We start from the raw sequence: 23,909 nt of genomic DNA on the forward strand, positions 1-23,909 counted from the left end.
TCATTTAGCAGACGCTCTTATCCAGAGCGACTTACAGGAGCAATTAGGGTTAAGTGCCTTGCTCAAGGGCACAGACAGATTTTTCACCTAGTCGGCTCGGGGATTAGAACCAGCGACCTTTCGGTTACTGGCACAACGCTCTTAACCACTAAGCTACCTGCCGCACGCAGGGCCAGAAAGTAGTGGGTTCGCAGACCCCCGTGGACAAGAATAGGGGTAGAAAGATCTCCTTTATAGTAAAAGCATGAATCTATCATGGTATTTGCGAGTCAGAGAAAAAGTTGCCTTTTATAAACATTTCATGCAATTCTACGTCATTATACATGACTGGAGACCTTTGCAGAATCTTTTTTAATACACAAATTACTGAAATTACAGGCTAAGAATGGACAGAGAGATAGGCCTATGCGTTCATCTTATCAGTGTCTTGTTTGCAACAAAACTGTCCCTGTTTGCAAATAATTAAATCTGAGATGTCATTATGAATCTGAGCATGGTACTTTCAAAAATTAGGCCTACCTTTCCACCCCAGACAGAGTAGGCCAACCGACGCAGAAAAATTTGAGGTTTAACTGCTGGCTACTCTTCTTCCATGGCTTAACCCAACAAGAGAAGGTCATCAGTGTTTCCCTAAAAGCTGTCTGGGTTTAAACATCTTATATTGTACAGAAAGTAAATTGCTTAATCAATTGATAGTAACAGAATTAGATTTCTTCCCAAGCAAAGTACATTTTTTGTCTCCTCGGCTATAGAATGTTATAGCTCAGCCTCTGAATGTCAAAGAAACTAAACAAAGATATTCCCATATGCATCGGAGTCACGTCTTAACAGCCATTCACTGACACAGAGGTAGGCTATTTAAAAAGTGCATGGTGGGTGGCGGAATTGGCAGACAAATCTATGGATAGCAGCCTATAACTTCATTTAATCTGTCAAACAGGTAGGCCTACCTCTTATTTTTAAACAGGACAAAAAAGTATCCAACACAAAGTTGTTAGTAAAGTCAAATTAAAATGAAGACTGTTTAAATGAATTATGCCTACTCGAATTTGCCTATTATCAGCACCATTAGCTGTCCATTTCCGATTGATTGTGCCGCAGCTGCCGCTTCAAGTTTCAGCACCATAATGTAAATTATCTGGCTTATTGTGAGGTCATCAACTCTGACAAATACATCATGGGCAAGAAACATTTTGTTTATATTCAAATCAATTATAGCAGGAGCAAGCTATCAAAATTGACTTCAGGTCCACCTCATTTTCGCTCTCTCCTCAAACTGAACATGACCGCCTAATCAAAAAAGTTAAGAGGAAAAGCCTTCGACTCTCCTCCTGAACTGCCATCGTAGGCCTACACAGCACAGCCATTGTTTAGGAAGCACAAAAAAAGGTTTTGATCAACAAGAGCAGAGCAACCCGGGGATCAGGGTTGGAATATCTATTGCAGTGTGTAATGCAGCCTAGTTTTTTTTACACCATCCCAGCAGCGCAAAAGACTCGAGAAAGACGTGCATTTTCTTAGAAATACACCAAAAGTATGTGGACACTCCTTAAATTCAGTGTATTTGGCTATTTCAGCAACACCCGTTGCTGACAGGTGTATAAAATCGAGCACACAGCCATGCAATCTCCATAGACAAACGGTGGCAGTAGAATGGCCCGTACTGAGGAGCTCAGTGACTTTCAAATGCCACCTTTCGAACAAGTCAGTTCGTCAAATTTCTACCCTGCTAGAGCTGCCCAGGTCAACCGTAACTGCTGTTATTGTGAAGTGGAAACGTCTAGGAGCAACAACAGCTCAGCCGCGAAGTGGTAGGCCACACAAGCTCACAGAACGGGACCGCTGAGTGCTGAAGCGCGTAAAATCGTCTATCCTCGATTGCAACACTCACTACCGAGATCCAAACTGCCTCTGGAAGCAACGTCAGCACAAGAACTGTTCGTCAGGAGCTTCATGAAATGGGTTTCCATGGCCGAGCAGCCGCACACAAGCCTAAGATCACCATGCGCAATGCCAAGCGTCGGTTGGAGTGGTGTAAAGCTCGCCGCCATTGGACTCTGGAGCAGTGGAAACGCGTTCTCTGGAGTGATGAATCACGCTTCACCATCTGGCAGTCCGACGGACAAATCTGGGTTTGGTGGATACCAGGAGAACGCTACCTGCCCCAATGCATAGTGCCAACTGTAAAGTTTGGTGGAGGAGGAATAATGGTCTGGGGCTGTTTTTCATAGTTCGGGCTAGGCCCCTTAGTTCCAGTTTAGGGAAATCTTAATGCTACAGCATACAATGACATTCTAGATGATTCTGTGCTTCCAACTTTGTGGCAACAGTTTGGGGAAGGCCCTTTCCTGTTTCAGCATGACACTGCTCCCGTGCACAAGCAAGGTCCATACAGAAATGGTTTTTCGAGATCGGTGTGGAAGAACTTGACTGGCCTGCACAGGGCCCTGACCTCAACCCCATCAAACACCTTTGGGATGAATTGGAACGCCGACTACGAGCCAGGCCTAACCGCCCAACATCAGTGCCAGACCTCACTAATGCTCTTGTGGCTGAATGAAAGCAAGTCCCCGCAGAAATGTTCCAACATCTAGTGGAAAGCCTTCCCAGAAGAGTGGAGGCTGTTATAGCAGCAAAGGGGGGATCAACTCCATATTAATGCCCCTGATCTAGGGATGAGATGTTAGATGAGCAGGTGTCCACATACTTCTGGCAATGTAGTGTAACTTTGCACTGTGCTTCTCCGAGCATGGCCTATGGATCATTTGATTGAGACCACACTAAATAGCCTATACGCACACTTGATATTACGCCCAGCAGAGAATCAGAGATGAGGGGCGGCATCGGGCACACATCGATATATAGCCGAATAAGTAACTTATTCTGAAATATTGACATTTCATCAATTACATGACCCCTGGATTAGATTGAAAAAATACTAAACCCTCCCCCTGACTGAAGTTGAAAAAGCATGACCCTCCCGCCATTTTCCTCCAGGTCCCCATTCTGTACATTTTTCAAACCATCCCTAAATGGTTAGTGCTCTCCGGGATCCTTGGGATGTCCCTAACCTTAACCATAACCCTTACCTAACATTTTTACATTTACATTTTAGTCATTTAGCAGACGCTCTTAACCAGAGCGACTTACAGGAGCAATTAGGGTTAAGTGCCTTGCTCAAGGGCACATTAACGTCATTTAGCAGACGCTCTTAGCCAGAGCGACTCACAAATTGGTGCGTTCACCCTATAGCCAGTGGGATAACCACTTTACAATTTGGGGGGGGGGGGGGGGGGGGTTAGAAGGAATACTTTATCCTATCCCAGGTATTCCTTAAAGAGGTGGGGTTTCAAATGTCTCCGGAAGGTGGTGAGTGACTCCGCTGTCCTGGCGTCGTGAGGGAGCTTGTTCCACCATTGGGGTGCCAGAGCAGCGAACAGTTTTGACTGGGCTGAGCGGGAGCTATGCTTCCGCAGAGGAAGGGGAGCCAGCAGGCCAGAGGTGGATGAACGCAATGTCCTCGTTTGGGTGTAGGGACTGATCAGAGCCTGAAGGTACAGAGGTGCCGTTCCCCTCACTGCTCCATAGGCAAGCACCATGGTCTTGTAGCGGATGCGAGCTTCAACTGGAAGCCAGTGGAGTGTGCGGAGGAGGGGGGTGACGTGAGAGAACTTGGGAAGGTTGAACACCAGACGGGCTGCGGCATTCTGGATGAGTTGTAGGGGTTTAATGGCACAGGCAGGGAGCCCAGCCAACAGCGAGTTGCAGTAGTCCAGACGGGAGATGACAAGTGCCTGGACCAGGACCTGCGCCGCTTCCTGTGTAAGGCAGGGTCGCACTCTCCGAATGTTGTAGAGCATGAACCTGCAGGAGCGGGTCACCGCCTTGATGTTGGCGGAGAACGACAGGGTGTTGTCCAGGGTCACGCCTAGGCTCTTCGCACTCTGGGAGGAGGACACAGCGGAGTTGTCAACCGTGATGGCGAGATCATGGAACGGGCAGTCCTAACCATTTTAAATGTCAGTGGGGTAGGGAAGTTCCAATGATCCCGGATAGCAAGGGCCATCCCTAAATGGAGCTGCTATCAGATGCAGGCTTGCATCAGGTGGAATGCCGCAGATTAACTAAAGTCTGTGAAGCCACGAGAGGGAGTGCAAGGCCGTGTGCAACCGGAGATTGCGCAATACACAGAAGATTGTCACTCAACAGGGGGCTTTTCTACACATTCAATGTACATGTATAAATGTCTTCTCTCTTCCCTCTGTCTCAGGAGTCGTCGTGTGAGTCCGGGTGTCTCCTCCCCCACTCCCTGTCTGTCCAGGTGCTGTGGGCTCAGACAGGTCTCCTGGTCTTTCCCCAGAAGTACATCCTAGGGGCCAAATACCTCTTCCACTGTCAGAGGGTCAAGGTAAGGGTCAAGCATGTCTCCTCTTGGAGTCGGTGAGCAGTTTTCAACCTCTCCATATCCTCTAGTCCCCTCAAATTCAATTCTGGACCTCGAATCCAGTTCCACTGCTTTTTACCCCCCCATTCTTCCCCTCTAATCAGGGACTTATTTAGACCTGGGGACACTTGGTGGGTGCAATTAATTATCAGGTAGAACAGAAAACCAGCAGTAGTCTGGTCCTCATAGGGTAAGATTTGAATACCCCTACTCTAGTCTCTGTTCATTTAGTTTAAATTGGTGGGTGTCCTCCAACCTCCTTTGCCATTTTAAAGGGATAGTTCACCAAGGAAAGAAATGTGTAATTTCGGTAAACTATCCCTATAACGTATGCATAAACCTCATAAGGGCTTATGACCTTATGATATTTTCTGTAGTTGTGCTGAGCAGCTCTCACAACGCCAGGAGAAGTGTTAAACTTCTCTGGAACCACATTAATATGATACAGCTGCAGTCTTTTGAGATATGCCACTGCAAAATAAATGACCTGGAACCCCCATTGTTTCCCTCTCAACCACCTTCTTCCCCCTGCACACTGTCTTTCTCCTCTTCAGTGTCCCCTCGTCTCGCCTTTCGCTGTGACCACAGAGGTGATGTTTGTTGACACTACTGTCTACCCAGAACCCCCCAGGGGAACGCCACAGCCCAAGTGGAAGTTTCCGTTTGACTTCTTCTCCAGAGGGACAGGCGAGCTGGATGGACAGACTGTCACCACCAACAGTAGTGACCTCAGAAAGCTCACGTGGGATACAATGTTGGTTGCACTACTACTGTTGGGTTGGTTTCACTAAAATGTTTGTTACAGAACTAGAAATGTTCACTCGATAATCAATTTAGCTTGTGTGATAGTTTGTATGTTGGATTTTGTTTGGTACTGTTTGTGAGAGCTTCAGAGTAAGGCAAGGATGAATAGATAATTAAATGAGTGAAATTGTGCACATAATTGTTTGGTTTGAAATCTCAAGTCATTCCAAATTAAACAGTGATGATTTCCAAAACTACCATAGTTTATTTTTGTACATTATTTTTTAACAGTTGTTATACAGTCATTATTTCACTGCGATATCTGTATGTTGCTTGCACACAGCTGTCCCTTTCCCCCCTCTTTTTGGCTCGATCGGTTTCTGTGCTCTGTGTGTCTGTTCCTCTGCCCGGTCCTGAGGACATAGTTGAGAAGGTGGATGATCCCAGCGGGCGTCATCCCTGGTAGACGGGTAGCAGCGCCCAGCTAATTTACAAAGACAAGACAAAAGTCTAAACTCAGTCAAACTCAAAAACATCAATCTGCTCAACATAAATAATTTTACAAATAATTGATTATCATGACTATTTAAGCACAGGGCAGCCCAACGTTTGCTAGATAGCTTCGATAGCTAGAATTTCTATAGAATCATTGTTAGCCTTCATCAAGGAACACCCCTTTGAAGCTATACAGTGCCTTGCAAAAGTATTAATCTCCCTTTTCCTATTTTGTTGCATTACAATCTGTAATTTAAATGGATTTTTATTTGGATTTCATGTAATGGACATACACAAAATAGTCCAAATTGGTGAAGTGAAATAAAAATAAAAATATATGGAAAACTGGTGCGTGCATATGTAAGAACTGGTGCAACCAATTACCTTCAGAAGTCACATAATTAGTTAAATAAAGTCCACCTGTGTGCAATCTAAGTGTCACATGATCTCAGTATATATATACCTGTTCTGAAAGGCCCCAGAGTCTGCAACACCACTAAGCAAGCGGCACCAAACAGGAGCTCTCCAAACAGGTCAGGGACAAAGTTGTGGAGAAGTACAGATCAGGGTTGGGTTATAAAAAAATATCCAAAACTTTGAACATCCCACGGAGCACCATTTAAATCCATTGTTAAAAAATGGAAAGAATATGGCACCACAACAAACCTGCCAAGAGAGGGCCGCCCACCAAAACTCACGGACCAGGCAAGGAGGGCATTAATCAGAGAGGCAACAAAGAGATCAAAGATAACCCTGAAGGAGCTGCAAAGCTCCACAGCGGAGATTGGAGTATCTGTCCATAGGACCACTTTAAGCCATACACTCCACAGAGCTGGGCTTTACGGAAGAGTGGCCCGAAAAAAGCCATTGCTAAAGAAAAAAATAAGCAAACACGTTTGGTGTTCGCCAAAAGGCATGTGGGAGACTCCCCAAACATATGGAAGAAGGTACTCTGGTCAGATGAGACTAAAAGTAAGCTTTTTGGCCATCAAGGAAAACGCTATGTCTGGCGCAAACCCAACACCTCTCATCACCCCGAGAACACCATCCAAGCTTATAGATACATACCCCAAGAGACTTGCTGCTGTAATTGCTGCAAAAGGTGGCTCTACAAAGTATTGACTTTGGGGGGGTGAATAGTTATGCACGCTCAAGTTCAGTTTTTTATGTCTTTTTATACCTCATTTAGCAGGTGAAGATTTGGATAACCACTGGCATTCTGCTGAAAGGTGTTAGATCTATTTACTATATTGTGGTAGTGTAACATGTCATTATATATAAATATACAAATATCAACATACTAGGCTCACCCATACTGAGAATGCGTCATCAAATGCGCAATTGCTATGTTTTCCACCATTTGTTCATTTTGGTACAGTCAGTCACCTTATCTGATTATCAGCTGTTGTCAAACACATGGGTCATACTTTCTATTTTCGCATACCTAAACAACCTATTTAGGACGCAAGTACGAGTGATCGGACACGGCCCTACATCACACTAGGTCAGTTATATATTTTTTGTCATAAACAAATGACTAGCTGTAGCTAGGTTTCCAGCTAGGTTTCCATCCAATTGGCGACAGATTTTCATGCAAATATTCTAAAATCCGTATAAAGAAAATTTGCGAATTTTCCCACCAGTGGTGTGTTTCCACCAAAATGACTTATTGCCGATAAAAATCAGTGCGTGATGACGTAGTGCACATAACATATTATTTTTCGCTTACGTTTTCATGTACCGAATGCGTTTCCATCACATTTTCAACTAGTGATAGTTTTCATAAAAACTGTTGCGTTAAATAGCAAATGTACCTACTCTGGTCTTGGAACGTGCGCTCCAGCCAACAGCTCGCAGATACAGTGCGGGTAGGCTGTGCAGATAGGCTAGTCTACATGAGATTATTATGGATAAGTGCGAGAATATTTGTATTTGTCAAACAGCAGTCAAGCATCGATCATGTCATCAGAATAAGACCCTCGATATTTATTGGAAAGGAGCACCAAGCTCATCACAGTGCACTTTCACCACCCTGTGAAGTTCATAATTTATTTAAGCTGTAGCCTAATAACTGCATAGTTTCCCCAAGTCATAGTGGGAGGACCACACACACTAAATCATCGTGTGACTCCAAGTTTACTTCGATAGGAAAGCCATAAAAATTGTCAGACTCCATCCACCCAAGTCATAGACTGTTCTCTCTGCTACTGCACAGCATGTGGTACTGGAGTGCCAAGTCTGGGTCCATAATGCTCCTTAACAGCTTCTACCCCGAAGCCATAAAACTGCTAAACAATTATAGTCAAATGGCTACCCAGACTATTTGCATTGACCCCCTTATTTTATTCTTATTTTCTCAACTAACCCGTACCCCTGCACATTGACTCGGTACCGGTACTCCTTGTACACTGCTCAAAAAAATTTACATTTACATTTACATTTTAGTCATTTAGCAGACGCTCTTATCCAGAGCGACTTACAGTTAGTGAATACATATATATATATATTTTATACTGGCCCCCCCTGGGAAACGAACCCACAATAAAGGGAACACTTAAACAACACAATGTAACTCCAAGTCAATCACACTTCTGTGAAATCAAACTGTCCACTTAGGAAGCAACACTGATTGACAATACATTTCACATGCTGTTGTGCAAATGGAATAGACAACAGGTGGAAATTATAGGCAATTAGCAAGACACCACCAATAAAGAAGTGGTTCTGCAGGTGGTGACCACAGACCACTTCTCAGTTCCTATGCTTCCTGGCTGATGTTTTGGTCACTTTTGAATGCTGGCGGTGCTTTCACTCTAGTGGTAGCATGAGACGGAGTCTACAACCCACACAAGTGGCTCAGGTAGTGCAGCTCATCCAGGATGGCACATCAATGCGAGCTGTGGCAAGAAGGTTTGCTGTGTCTGTCAGCGTAGTGTCCAGAGCATGGAGGCGCTACCAGGAGACAGGCCAGTACATCAGGAGATGTGGAGGAGGCCGTAGGAGGGCAACAACCCAGCAGCAGGATCGCTACCTCCGCCTTTGTGCAAGGAGGAGCAGGAGGACTGCACTGCCAGAGCCCTGCAAAATGACCTCCAGCAGGCCACAAATGTGCATGTGTCTGCTCAAACGGTCAGAAACAGACTCCATGAGGGTGGTATGAGGGCCCGACGTCCACAGGTGGGGGTTGTGCTTACAGCCCAACACCGTGCAGGACGTTTGGCATTTGCCAGAGAACACCAAGATTGACAAATTCGCCACTGGCGCCCTGTGCTCTTCACAGATGAAAGCAGGTTCACACTGAGCACATGTGACAGACGTGACAGAGTCTGGAGACGCCGTGGAGAACGTTCTGCTGCCTGCAACATCCTCCAGCATGACCGGTTTGGCGGTGGGTCAGTCATGGTGTGGGTTGGCATTTCTTTGGAGGGCCGCACAGCCCTCCATGTGCTCGCCAGAGGTAGCCTGACTGCCATTAGGTACCGAGATGAGATCCTCAGAGCCCTTGTGAGACCATATGCTGGTGCGGTTGGCCCTGGGTTCCTCCTAATGCAAGACAATGCTAGACCTCATATGGCTGGAGTGTGTCAGCAGTTCCTGCAAGAGGAAGGCATTGATGCTATGGACTGGCCCGCCCGTTCCCCAGACCTGAATCCAATTGAGCACATCTGGGACATAATAATAATATAATAATAATAATATGCCATTTAGCAGACGCTTTTATCCAAAGCGACTTACAGTCATGCGTGCATACATATTTTTTTTTTGTGTATGGGTGGTCCCGGGGATCGAACCCACTACCTTGGCGTTACAAGCGCCGTGCTCTACCAGCTGAGCTACAGAGGACCACTTTTGTGTGATCATTTTTGTGTGATTTTGTTGTCAGCACATTCAACTATGTAAAGAAATTATTTCATTCATTCAGATCTAGGATGTGTTGTTTAAGTGTTCCCTTTATTTTTTTGAGCAGTGTATATAACCTTGTTATTGTTATTTTATTGTGTTACTATTTTTCCTTTAGTTTATTTAGCACATTTTTATAATTTTTTAACTCTGCATTGTTGGTTAAGGGCTCGTAAGTAAGCATTTCAAGGTAAGGTCAACACCTGCTGTATTCAGCGCATGTGACAAATACAATTGTATATCTTTCCACCACCATTTCCAGCATAATTCATTTTACCGACACAAAAATATCCCAGCATGTCAAACAAACACATTATCTGTCGGTATTTATAAAATTGTTACAGAAACTTCCTGTTTCCATCAGTTGTCGTGATTATATTTTTTTACGATATGACTTTACTGATGGTTTATGTTGTAGTTTTACTGAGACTCACAGTGTTGGGCCTGACTCGGTCCAGTATCTCTCTGACCTCCTGAGAGAGGGACACTGGTAAGGAGAGGTAGTCCATGTCAGAGGGGAGAGTCAGACTTTCCTCCCTCCGTATTCTCTCCATCTCTCGACTCTGCTTCTCGCAGTGGGGTCTGTACACAGCTGAAAGCCACGTGGCAGAGGGTTCAGTACTGTTTTAAAGTAAAGTTTAACAGACTAAACTGAGTGCGTGTCTGAAATGGCACCCTATTCCCTATATTGTGCACTACCTTTGACCAGAGCCACAAAAGCAGTGCACTATGTAGGGAATAGACTGCCATTTCAGACGCAGACTGCTTGAGACTTAAAAAGAGCAGTTACCTTCAATCTTGAGTCGTTGTGAGTACTCAAAATATGGTGAAAGGCACTCTGGGAAGGCAGAGGCCAACATGTCAAAGGACACATCTTTGTATTGCAACAGATCCAAACCACTGAGAGAGAAAGATAAATGGTATAGTAAAAGTTAATGATGAGCAGACTATATACACCTCTGCTTGATTAAACAATAGAAAGGAATTTTGAAAATGTAGTAAGCATTCACTTTCTCATAGGTTGCAGTGTTGTTAGTGACTCCACATTCTGAAACAGACAATACTCTTTTGACAACCTGTGTGTGTACACAAATACCAGATAAGGATGTGTTTGAAAGATACTGTTCCCATACATAGAACAATAGAAAGTCATGGCCACATTCAGTAGGCAAACCTTGCTGAATGTTGCAGAGAGACATGTCCTCAATCTACACACAATAGCCCATAATGACAAAGCGAAAACAGGTTTTTAGAAATTTTTGCAGATGTATTACATAAGTATTCAGACCCTTTTCTATGAGACTCGAAATTGAGGTCAGGTGCATCCTGTTTCCATTGATCATCCTTGATGTTTCTACAACTTGATTGGAAGAAGTTTGGAACCTCCAAAAAAAAAATACATGTAATCCATTTAAGAATAAGGCTGTAATGTAACTAAATGTGGAAAAAGTCAATGGGTCTGAATACTTTCCAAATGCACTGTATATTTCTATCTGAACGTCCAACAACATTGTTTCCTGCTGAGTGCACCCCAGTAAATGCATGCTGAACCACCCACCACTGAACCACTTCCTACTCACTTCAAGGTGGCGCTCTTGTTCTCACTCAGGCTGATGTTACCCAGCTTCTCTCTCCAGCGGGTGGAGGATAGAGCCACGGACTGCAGGGCCATCAGGGCTTCCTGGAGGCCGTCCCTCACCCTTACCGCCTTCTCGTACCGCCGCAAAGTCACACAGCCCACCTCCTCAAACCCTTGCAGACCGGGTTAAAGGTCATAAAATATTATTAATCCACAAAGTCTGACAAGGCATTTTGAGATTGACTACATTGCAGTTGGTGACTTTAAGTTTGCTCAGTCTGTGGTCAGTCGAACATGGCCAGAGATGCAATATATCTTATAATTCCTCCAGTTGGCGTTTGTTTTAGCTCCCCCAGTGACCGGGTGGGTGGAGATGTCCCTTTGGGGCCAATAGAATGGTCTAAAATATGCTAACTCCACCCAACCGGGGCCCTATGTAAGCCAAAACAAGTGCACCCAGTAGTTGGGTAATGTCAGACACACACACATTATGGTACCTCTGGGGGTGAGACGGAGGTCTGCGTTGTCGGGCCTGAGGGAGGTTCTGAACTCGGCGCGGCTGGTGAACATGCGGTAAGGTTCTGTCACCCCTCGGCCCACCAAGTCATCGATCAGCACCCCGATGTAGCTCTGGGTACGAGACAGCGCCATGGGCGGCAGGGAGAGGGCCGTCCGACCAGCATTCACCCCCGCCCACAAGCCCTGGAGAGTGAGGAGAGAAAGGGGTTTGTTGTAGCATATATTGTAGGGTCCTGTGTGGGTCAGTTGGTAAGAGTGTGGCGAACGGCCGGTATCATTGCCAAGGTTGTGAGTTTAAGTCCCACAGTGATCATATACAAAAAATGTATGCACTCACTGTACCGTTAGTTGCTTTGGATAAGCGCGTCTGCTAAATGACCAAAATGTTAAACATGTAAAATGGCTATTCTGCTACCAGCCTTCAGTCCTAGAGTGCTGCTGGTTTTCTTTTCTGATAATGTCACCATTTGTTGGCCAGAGAGTCCACACACCTGGGTTGTGTTTACTAGGCACCAAATGGAAGAAAATACTAAAACAGGGAGGGACTACCTGGACTTGCCCAATAAGAAATGCACATTTTAGTTGCAAAAAGTTTCAAAACATTTTCCCTTACGTGCCCTAATGACACGACCCTGGTGTCCCAGTTCCCAGATTAGAAGAAATTTAACCCCTACTTGTGCGGCCGCTTCCTCGTAGCCCGTGGTGCCGTTGATTTGACCCGCGAGGAAGAGCCCCTGAGTGCTCTTCACCTGCAGAGACGGGGTCAGCTGGGTGGGGCACACAAAGTCGTACTGCACCCCGTAACCTGGAATCCAGAGAGATAAGGAGGGAGGTTATAATCGGAGTGTTTGAGGGAATCAGTTTGAGCAAGGTGAGACGCAGAATCTCTAATCATTTTAGTAATTTCACATAATAATGAGTAGTTAATTGGGATGCAAGGTGATTTGTAGATCAGTGGTTCTGCGCAGTCCAACTATAGTGTAGTCTCTCCAAAACACCCACAATGACACACCCCGGAGTGTGCTAATGTAGTTGTAGGCAGTGAACTAAAACATGTTTAGGTCAATTAAGTTTTATTTTTATTTTTTATTATTTCACCTTTATTTAACCAGGTAAACCAGTTGAGAACAAGTTCTCATTTACAACTGCGACCTGGCCAAGATAAAGCAAAGCAGTGCGATAAAAACAACAACACAGAGTTACATATGGGGTAAAACAAAACAAAGTCAAAAATACAACAGAAATAAATATATATACAGTGTGTGCAAATGTAGCAAGTTATGGAGGTAAGGCAATAAATAGGCTATAGTGCAAAATAATTACAATTAGTATTAACACTGGAATGATAGATGTGCAAGAGATGATGTGCAAATAGAGATACTGGGGTACAAATGAGCAAAATAAATAACAATATAGGGATGAGGTAGTTGGGCGGGCTAATTTCAGATGGGCTGTGTACAGGTGCAGTGATCGGTAAGGTGCTCTGACAACTGAGTTGATGATAACTGTGACTAACTTGATCTAACAAAACAACTACAACAGTAGAGCTGAACAGGTGCGCTTAAATCTGATTGAAAGTTTAACAGTTAGTTATCTTCTGGATTCCTCCTCATAGATTTGAAAGAACTGGATGGGTATAAGTAAAATGGCAAAAATCCCACTTAGCATACAGGAAGGCTAGCTAGGTGGAGCTATTACTATATTGTTTATGCCCATCCAATTCTTTCAGATCTAGGAAGGTGCATAAATGTCAAGGGGTAGGGGATAGGTTGACCTGAGATTCTGCATACCATTTTTCTGTGTGCACTCCTCCCACTCACTCATTGGATTGGAAGTGAACACTTCAGGAGAAAGGACAGATTATTGGGACCCAGAGTGGGTGTCTGTATATAGGGCTGCGTACCAGGAGTGCGGATCTCAGCTCGGTGCAAGGCGGGGATCTCCCTAAGGAGGCGGAGCTGCAGGTCAGGGGGCATGGTCATGGACAGGCCCTGGGGGTACAACAGGTCAGAGGTCAAACCTTCCGGCTCCAGCCACACCTGGTGCCGTCGCCCCGGAAACCGCAGCACCCGCGACTCGATGGAGGGACAGTATCTAAGAGGAGGAAAGACAAAATGCAGTGTTTAAAGTAGTGTGTGCAGTGTGTGGGTGAGTGTGTGTCTCTGTCTGCGTGTGTCTGTACCTGGGACCTTTGGTGTCCTGCTGTATGTGACAGTTGAGGTGGACACTCTCCCTGACCACTGTCTCCACTCCAGGAGTGGTGTGGGTCAGATAGCAGGGGAGCTGCTCTTCTGGCTACAGGGCATAGCATGGACAAATAGCATATCAGCATCACAGCCAGTTTCTAGAGAATTTAAGGTGCATTTGCAACATTTTGTCTATAATTATGTCTTGACCAGTGGTTTTTGAAGAATAAGATTTAGAAATACCTGAAATCGCTTAGTATTACTTCTTTACCTTATCATAACCCAAAAACAATATTTGCCGGGTGTAATGTTTTATGTTGGCATATTGGCAGTTGTAGTTTTTCTTTGTACTCATTTGTTGTTTTTACCTTGCAGCGGGTGTGCGTGTTGAGAAAACTGAAGGGAGTGGGCTGTTTGTCCGGGGCTTGGATCTGAGCCAAGGACAGGTCTACGGACTCCTTCACTATCCGAGGGGGTGTGCCAGTCCTCAGCCGACCCACCCTCAACCCCAATGTCTCTTTCAGTGTGTATGAAAGTCTGGCACATGATGGGGCGTCCCCCATCCTCCCCCCGGGAGAGGTGGTTTGGCCCATGAAGAGGGAGCCGGACAGGAAAGTGCCAGTGGTAAGTACCACTGAGCTGGACAAGATGGGGTGGCTTCCATCCACTAAGAGGAGAGGAGAGAAGAGTGAGAGCGAGAGAGAGAGAACATGTCCTAAAGGAACATTTGAAACATAGCATCCTTAAGTATAAGCTGCTATAACATGCAGGGTTTGTGCTCTTCAACCTTTGGTATTAAAAGCCCAGACACAGACTTTGTAGATACTGTATATAGTTCAGACATTATTATACCTCTAGAAACAGCGAGTCGAGGAGATTTAGAAAACATCCTCTCCCAAAAATTATAGGGAGTTTACTGTACCTTAAGTGAAACATCCACATGTAAAATGTGGCTGAGGTTCAGGAGGGATTATAATATGGTTTAAAGAAGATCTTTCGAATTATATCACAGCAGAGAGAAAAGAAAAAAACATACATTTGGTTAAAAAAAAAAAAAAAAAGTCAACTCAGATCGAGACATTTACATGTGTACAAAACATAAGGAACTTTCCATGACAGACTGACCAGGTGAAAGCTATTATCCCCTATTGATGTCACCTGTCAAATCCACTTCAATCAGTGTAGATGAAGGGGAGGAGACACGTCAAATGATTTTTAAGTCTTGAGACATGGATTGTGTATGTGTGCCATTCAGAGAGTGAATGGGCAAAACAAAATATTTAAGTGCCTTTGAACGGGGTATGGTAGTAGGTGCCAGGCACACCGGTTTGAGTGTGTCAAGAACTGCAATGCTGCAAGGTTTCATGCTAAACAGTTTCCCATGTGCATCAAGAATAGTCCACCACCCAAAGGACATCCAGCCAACTTGGTACAACTGTGGGAAGCATTGGAGTCAACATGGGCCAGCATCCCTGTGGAACGCTTTTGACAACTAGTAGAGTCCATGGCCTGATGAATTGAGGCTGTTCTGAGGGCAAAAGGGGGTGCAACTCAATATTAGGAAGGTGTTCCTAATGTTTTGTACACTGACTCTCCATATTTTAACAATTATTGTTTTCAGTCTCTCTATTCTGATATAATTCATTATTAGTCAGTAGGCAAAGTTCTGTTAAGGGACATTTTTACCGTTGCTCTTTCACTGTATATGTCCACTAATATGTTATTAACATGTGTCATAAAAATCAAGAATTTCCTCACTATACGCAAATACGAGCCTTTCTGCATCTCACCGGTAGAAACGGGCCATCTACATCTCCTGGTTGTAAGCAAACCACAATTCATTGCGACTTCAGGATGTGGTACCGCCCCTGTCGAGGTGGATCCAGTTGAGAATGGGTGTCAACAGATAGCTAACTCACCGGACCAGCCACTCATTCATAGAACATCAGCTTGCGAATAACTATTTTATTTTAGTGTCGACAACAACTGTACATTTTAGTCATGGTGTGGTGCTCAGTACCTGGATGTACAAACTACAAGAAAGCACAGGCTACTGGGTTGCCTGGAAACCCGAAGTTGAATGGCATTGAATTCTACGTCGGGCAGAAATGAACGTTTGAATCAGGAAAGTTTCCTATCACAACCTTTACAAGACATAATTTTGAATACAATTATATTTTAACGCACTTTAACGGTTGTCAATGCGGTTGGTCCTTTTGGTGGTAGGAATGTGAGACAATATATCCACAGGAAAGTATAATTACATAAACTTTTCAAAGCACTGGTAGTGCATTCAGATTTATATCACTTTAGGCATGCGCAGAACCATGTAAACACGTACACAAGCTCGGCAAGTATGCATGCATCTCGTGCATGTATTTTTACCTTGTGCGCTTGCTTCAGGTGATAGAAATCTGAATGCACTACCAGCGCTTTGAAAACCTGATGTAATTATACTTTCCTGTGGATATCTCGTGATCAATCGAAGTTTCGGACGTCAAGTGATACACGCATCAGTATACAGCTTTGAGGATATGCAACGTTCAAGAGCTAGTCAGAAATAGGAAACTGACATTTCCGACTTGCTAACTGGTTTTAGTTATATAGGTGCCGCGTTCAACGAATCAGCAAGTCGCACATTTCCGAGTTTCCTAGTTCCGACTAGTATGTGAACGTGGCATTAGCTGTTTTGCGATTTCGACGCATGCCTCTGGGCTCCATTATCAAACGTAACATCACTACTGTTTAGGCCTACTTTGCAAGCTCACCAGCAATGGGGCATCAAGTAACAATTACTTGCATAGGCCTACTGGTCTTTTGTCAAAATTGTTTGAAATTAATAATTTACTTATGAAGCTTGCATTTGGAATTTGCTGTTAAAATTAATTATTACTGTGGCGAAGACGCACCATAGACGTACTTGCGCTCTCCAAACTCCCGCCAGTGGCCAGTTGGGAGCGCTTGTTCTGTTGTTGAAATGTTTGATGTTGCTTTCACACCTTTAAATACATATGTGCTAAATCTATATTCCATCTAATCCTACAATAATTGCTAATGTTAGCGTTTCATCATTCCATCCCCATACTGTTTATTGCAACCCTTAGACATTTCTGTTTCATGTTTTGATACATTTTAATTTAGCCCCATGTCTTAACCTCTGAGTGGGCGCAATGTTTATTGTGCACATGAACGTTCGCAAGACTCATGAGGTAGAAGTTCTGTTTATTTAATTCAATGTATGGTTTCCTTTGTTCATATTTCCGGGGTTATGTTGGAGTTCCTTGTGTCTGTGTCCTATGTCTTTGTCATTCTAGTTGTGCATAATAGAAGCGTGCACGCTTTGGAGTCAGTACATTGAATGAGAGAAAATTGTTTGTTCCATTTATGTATGGTGATGAAATATAATTCATAATCATTAAATTCTGATTTTAACAATGGATGTGGAAATTGCCTTTTACATTGTAGAAGCAGTTTATTGGTTGTAATTGCCAATTGGGTAATTGTATGGTCCTGGGAGGGGCCAAGTGCTTATATGTACCTGTTTGAGCTCCTGTTAGACATATTCGATTTGGTTTCTCAAGGGGAGGCTGTGCAGTCTTGCCCTCTACTTGTGTCCTTTCATATAGGATAGGTTCAAGGGAATATCCAGTACTTTTGTATACTTTTTAGCCAGTAGTTCTGAAAGTAGCGCCCACAAACCAAAAGCACAGATACACTATACAGACACCTGCCTACTGCTGCTTCCATCCTTCCATTTGACATTGTGCCTGGGATGTTTTTGGACTACTGCCAAACTTTACTCTTTTCGACTCTCGTGTCCCGGTGTAGCGCTTGCCACCCTCCCGGCTTTCCACCAACCTGTACTGGAAACTACATCCCCTCCAAGGTGCTTCTCTCTTGGCTATCGTACTGGGAACACGGCCTCCATTACGTTGCTGATGGGCCCCAGCATTCAAACGCATTGAGTAAGTCACCGCTCTCTCCTTGCTGTTTTTATGCTGGCGAGTTTTGTGCCTTGGTTGTGTTTATTGTGGGTCCTACTGCTGGCTGGTTTCTAGCCTGTGGTTGGGTTCTGGCTTGCTGCCTATGACTGTGGTGATCCTACAAACTGTGTGATTCAATCTGACTATCACACTGTGTGGATTGATTGACTTTTAGCTGATTCCTCAACAACCTATTTTATTTGCGTGGATTTTAACAAAATTGTGTCTACCACTTTCCCCCATAAGGGGAAACTTACTTTTTTCCAGATTGGCAGCAACCACCTTCAGAGACTACGGTGAACGTTTCATCCCATGTAGGAGCTGCACCTACTTTTCACAGTTCCGGGATAATAGTGTCTGGACATATTTCCAATGTGGAAACTGTCAGCTTATTGAGGAATATATATCTGAGCTGGACGTCCAGAGTAAGCAAATTGAGACATTGCAGCATATCCTGGATAGGTCCCACTAAGACCTTTTCCTTTTTTACTCCTCAGCCTGGTCGTCGTGCCACTGCCTCGCCACCATGTTGCCACTCTCTGACTGACTGGCCAGAACTGCCCTGCAGTCACCTCTCCCCTCCCATCTCACCTGCCCTCCCCATCCTACCCCGACCTCCCATCCCGGCCCCCCCTCAGAGAATAAAGGAGCAAGGACGCTTTATGAGGAGCTGGCGGATGCCACAGTTATAGATCCTGCATCTCAGTGGAGGCACGTCACACACCGTAAGCCCAGCACAAGGCAGCGGTTTTTGGTGAATGGGGCTAAAATGGCTTTGGGGATCCCATCCTGCTGACCAACAGTTTCGCCCACCTGCTTCCAGAGATTCATGGTCCTTCATTCTCTACCCTGTCTCCAGCCCAGGGGTCTCTACCACATATACTACAGCCGGCTCTGGTCCATCGGGCCCCACCGCCCTTCAGTCCTCGAGAGGTCTTTTAAACCCCTCGAGGCGAAAGAACGGCCGGACCTCCCTGGCTGTTTCACCAGCTGTCATCGTCGGCAGCTCTATGGTGAGAAACATCTCGGTTCCCAGTGCAAAAACCCTGTGCTACCAAGGAGCACGAGTACAGGACATTACAAGGCTGCTTCCGACCATTCTACGACCGATGCCGGGAGCTGACGCTGTCGTAGTCCATCTGGGGTGAAACGACATCAGGAGGGCTAGCTCTGAACTTCTGAAAATGTATTTTAAAGAACTGATTCTAGCATTGAAAGATTCCAAAAAGCGTCCAATCATTTCAGGTCCGGTACCATCGTTGGGCCACGGGTGTGAAAGATTCAGCAGGCTACTTGCATTACACATCTGGCTAAAATATTACTGTAGCTCTGTTGGAATCCCTTTTATAGATACATTTGACAGCTTCTGGAAACAGAAGATACTCTACAGGAATGATGGAGTCCATTCAAATCATCTTGGCTCCTGGACTCTTAACACATTTCAAGGCTGCGTTAATGACTTCTCAATGACCCAAGACCAGCTCAGTTAATCCCTACCATTGTGACAATGAGTTGTCATAATGCTGCATAAGATACATTATCCCAGGGGCATTGGCAGACACAATGTAAGTAAATTAATTTTACTAACTGCCCTGAATACATCAGTTGATCCTACAGCTATTGTATGTAGTAATCATGTGCCTATGAACCAGTTACAATGTTAGCACTGAGGCGGTGTGCCCTAGTAGGAATTCCACTGTGTGCAGCTCACTGTGCACTATCAGCTCCAATATAAATAACAGTCTACTTCTGATAAGCTTCTCAGTAAAGCATTAAAAACAATAAAGCAACCCAGAAATGTGCTAAAAATAGTCCATATTAACATATTTACATAAGAAACAAGGTTAATGAAGTCAATAACTTTCTTGTAACAGATTACATTCATATTCTGAAAATCTCTGAAACTCACTTAGATAATACCTTTGATGATACAGTGGTAGCAATACATGGCTATAACATCTACCGAAAAGACAGAAATGCCAACGGTTGTGGTGTTGCAGTCTATATTCAGAACCACATTCCTGTAAAGCTTAGAGAGGATCTCATGTTAAATAATGTTGAAGTAATATGGCTACAGGTTCATCTGCCTCACCTAAAGCACATTCTTGTGGGAAGCTACTATAGACCACCAAGTGCTAACAGTCAGTATCTGGATAATATGTGTGAAATGCTTGATAATGTACGTGATATCAACAGAGAAGTATATTTTCTGGGTGATTTAAATATTGACTGGCTTTCATCAAGCTGCCTACTCAAGAAAAAACTTCAAACTGTAACCAGTGCCTGCAACCTGGTTCAGGATGTCAGTCAACCTACCAGGGTAGTTACAAATAGCACAGGAATGAAATCATCAACATGTATTGATCAGATCTTTACTAATGCTGCAGAAAGTTGCTTTAAAGCAGTAGTGATCACAATATAGTAGCCATATCTAGGAGGCTGGGCCTAATATAGTGTATAAGAGGTCATACAATAAGTTTTGTAGTGATTCTTATGTTGATGATTTGCTGGTCTGTGGTGTGTAATGAGGAGCAACCAGACGCTGCACTTGACACATTTAGGAAATTGCTTATTCCAGTTACTAATAAGCATGCACCCATTAAGAAAATGACTGTAAAAACTGTTAAATCCCCTTGGATTGATGAGGAATTGAAAAATTGTATGGTTGAGAAGGATGAGGCAAAAGGTATGGAAAATAAGTCTGGCAGCCCAATCGATTGGCAAACGTACTGCAAACTAAGAAATCATGTGACTAAACTAAATAAAAGGAAACCATACTACGAAACAAAAATAAATCATATAAAGAATTATAGTAAAAAGCTTTGGAGCACCTTAAATGAAATTCTGGGGGAAAAAAGCAAACTCGGCTCCATCACAAAACCCACTGATATTGCCAGACGAGCTAAACCACTTCTATGCTCGCTTCGAGGCAAGCAACACTGAAGCATGCAGGAGAGCACCAGCTGTTCCGGACGACTATGTGATCACGCTCTCCGTAGCCGATGTGAGTAAGACTTTTAAGCAGGTCAACATTCACAAGGCCGCAGGGCCAGACGGATTACCAGGACGTGTACTCCGAGCATGTGCTGACCAACTGGCAAGTGTCTTCACTGACATTTTCAACATGTCCCTGACTGAGTCTGCAATACCAACATGTTTCAAGCAGACCACCATAGTCCCCGTGCCCAAGAACTCTAAGATAACCTGCCTAAATGACTACCGACCCGTAGCACTGACGTCTGTAGCCATGAAGTGCTTTGAAAGACTGGTCATGGCTCACATCAACAGCATAATCCCAGAAACCCTAGACCCACTCCAATTTGCATACCGCCCCAACAGATCCACAGATGATGCAATCTCTATCGCACTCCACACTGCCCTTTCCCACCTGGACAAGAGGAACACCTACGTGAGAATGCTATTCATTGACTACAGCTCAGCATTCAACACCATAGTGCCCTCTAAGCTCATCACTAAGCTAAGGATCCTGGGACTAAACACCTCCCTCTGCAACTGGATCCTGGACTTCCTGACGGGCCGCCCCCAGGTGGTAAGGGTAGGTAACAACACATCTGCCACACTGATCCTCAACACGGGGGCCCCTCAGGGGTGCGTGCTCAGTCCCCTCCTGTACTCTCTGTTCACCCATGACTGCATGGCCAGGCACGACTCCAACACCATCATTAAGTTTGCCGACGACACAACAGTGGTAGGCCTGATCACCGACAACGATGAGACAGCCTAAAGGGAGGTCGTCAGAGATCTGGCCGTGTGGTGCCAGGACAACAACCTCTCCCTCAACGTGACCAAGACAAAGGAGATGATTGTGGACTACAGGAAAAAAAAGAGGACTGAGCACGCCCCCATTCTCATTGACGGGGCTGTAGTGGAACAGGTTGAGAGCTTCAAGTTCCTTGGTGTCCACATCACCAACGAACTATCATGGTCCAAACACACCAAGACAGTCGTGAAGAGGGCACGACAAAGCCTATTTCCCCTCAGGAGACTAAAAAGATTTGGCATGGGTCCTCAGATCCTCAAAAAAATCTACAGCTGCACCATCGAGAGCATCCTGACTGGTTGCATCACCGCCTGGTATGGCAACTGCTTGGCCTCTGACCGCAAGGCACTACAGAGGGTAGTGCGTACGGCCCAGTACATCACTGGGGCAAAGCTCCCTGCCATCCAGGACCTCTATACCAGGCGGTGTCAGAGGAAGGCCCTCAAAATTGTCAAAGACTCCAGCCACCCTAGTCATAGACTGTTCTCTCTGCTACCGCACGGCAAGCGGTACCGGAGTGCCAAGTCTAGGTCCAAAAGACTTCTCAACAGCTTCTACCCCCAAGCCATAAGACTCCTGAACAGCTAATAATGGCTACCCGGACTATTTGCACTGCCCCCCCACCCCATCCTTTTTACGCTGCTGCTACTCTGTTAAGTATTTATGCATAGTCACTTTAACTCTACCCACATGTACATATTACCTCAACTAGCCGGTGCCCCCGCACATTGACTCTGCAACGGTACCCCCCTGTATATATAGCCTCCCTACTGTCACTTTATTTTACTGTATATATAGCCTCCCTACTGTCACTTTATTTTACTTCTGCTCTTTTTTTCTCAACACTTTTTTGTTGTTGTTGTTTTATTCTTACTTTTTTTGTTTAAAATAAATGCACTGTTGGTTAAGGGCTGTAAGTAAGCATTTCACTGCAATGTCTGCACCTGTTGTATTCGGCGCATGTGACCAATAAAATTTGATTTGATTTGATTTGAACTACTTTAATGACTTTTTCATTGGCAAGATAAGCAAACTAAGGCATGACATGGCAGCAACAAACGCTGACACTACAAGTATATCTGACCAAATTATGAAAGATAAGCATTGTACTCCGTAAAATGAGTGTGGAAGAGGTGAAACAATTATTGTTGTCTATCAACAATGACAAGCCACCGGGGTCTGACAATCTGGATGGAAAATTACTGAGGATAATAGCGGACGATATTGCCACTCCTATTTGCCATATCTTCAATTTAAGCCTACTACAAAGTGTGTGCCCTCAGGCCTGGAGGGAAGCAAAAGTCATTCTGCTACCCAAGAATAGTAAAGCCTCCTTTACTGGTTCAAATAGCCGACCAATCAGCCTGTTACCAACCCTTAGTAAACTTCTGGAAAAAATGGTGTTTGACCAGATACAATGCTATTTTACAGTAAACAAATTGACAGACTTTCATCACGCTTATAGGGAAGGACATTCAACAAGCACGGCACTTACAAAAATGACTGATGATTGGCTGAGAGAAATTGATGATGAAAAGATTGTGGGAGCTGTTTTGTTAGACTTCAGTGCAGCTTTTGACATTATCGATCATAGTCTGCTGCTGGAAAAAACGCATGTGTTATGGCTTTACACGCACTGCTATACTGTGGATAAAGAGTTACTTGTCTAACAGAACACAGAGGGTGTCATTTAATGGAAGCCTCTCCAACATAATCCAGGTAGAATCAGGAATTCCCCAGGTTAGCTGTTTAGGCCCCTTACTTTTTTCAATCTTTACTAACGACATGCCACTAGCTTTAAGTAACGCCAGTGTGTCTATGTATGCAGATGACTCAACACTATACACGTCAGCTACTACAGCAACTGAAAATGACTGCAACATTTAACAAAGAGCTGCAGTTAGTTTCAGAATGGGTGGCAAGAAATAAGTTAGTCCTAAATATTTCCAAAACTAAAAGCATTGTAATTGGGACAAATCATTCACTAAACCCTAAACCTCAACTACATTTCGTAATGAATAATGGGGAAATGTAGCAAGTTGAGGTAACTAAACTGCTTGGAGTAACCCTGGATTGTAAACTGATTGACGTCATCACTACTTGTTTTTGTAAGAAGTGTTGACAAGCTGAATGTACCAAGCTGTCTGTTTAAACTACTAGCACACAGCTCGGACACCCATGCATACTCCAAAAGACATTCCACCAGAGGTCTCTTCACAATCCCCAAGTCCAGAACAGACTATGGGAGGCGCACAGTACTACATAGAGCCATGACTAC

The 23,909-nt window shown here is 44.4% G+C and overlaps 2 protein-coding genes across 2 annotated transcripts in view; one reads left to right on the top strand and one right to left on the bottom strand.

Annotated features, from left to right (window-relative positions):
* Nucleotides 1-5,331, top strand: part of LOC311137174 (tectonic-3-like) — a 33,090-nt gene extending 27,759 nt beyond the window's left edge. Inside the window, exons 13-14 of the mRNA XM_084171527.1 lie at nucleotides 4,271-4,408; nucleotides 4,999-5,331. Of these exons, the coding sequence (XP_084027653.1) occupies nucleotides 4,271-4,408; nucleotides 4,999-5,235 (375 nt within the window). The 3' untranslated portion in view covers nucleotides 5,236-5,331. The remainder of the gene's footprint in view (nucleotides 1-4,270; nucleotides 4,409-4,998) is intronic.
* A 99-nt stretch (nucleotides 5,332-5,430) lies between these two features.
* The window catches only part of mto1 (mitochondrial tRNA translation optimization 1), a 30,668-nt gene continuing 12,189 nt past the window's right edge, over nucleotides 5,431-23,909 (bottom strand). Inside the window, exons 5-13 of the mRNA XM_084171516.1 lie at nucleotides 14,236-14,534; nucleotides 13,864-13,976; nucleotides 13,585-13,775; nucleotides 12,356-12,486; nucleotides 11,660-11,864; nucleotides 11,164-11,335; nucleotides 10,374-10,483; nucleotides 10,018-10,175; nucleotides 5,431-5,672 (exon numbers count right to left, since the gene is read on the bottom strand). Coding sequence (XP_084027642.1) covers nucleotides 5,499-5,672; nucleotides 10,018-10,175; nucleotides 10,374-10,483; nucleotides 11,164-11,335; nucleotides 11,660-11,864; nucleotides 12,356-12,486; nucleotides 13,585-13,775; nucleotides 13,864-13,976; nucleotides 14,236-14,534 — 1,553 coding nt within the window. The 3' untranslated portion in view covers nucleotides 5,431-5,498. The remainder of the gene's footprint in view (nucleotides 5,673-10,017; nucleotides 10,176-10,373; nucleotides 10,484-11,163; nucleotides 11,336-11,659; nucleotides 11,865-12,355; nucleotides 12,487-13,584; nucleotides 13,776-13,863; nucleotides 13,977-14,235; nucleotides 14,535-23,909) is intronic.

This window comes from Coregonus lavaretus, assembly GCF_964263955.1.
Source record: "Coregonus lavaretus genome assembly, chromosome: 1".
NCBI lineage: Eukaryota > Metazoa > Chordata > Actinopteri > Salmoniformes > Salmonidae > Coregonus > Coregonus lavaretus.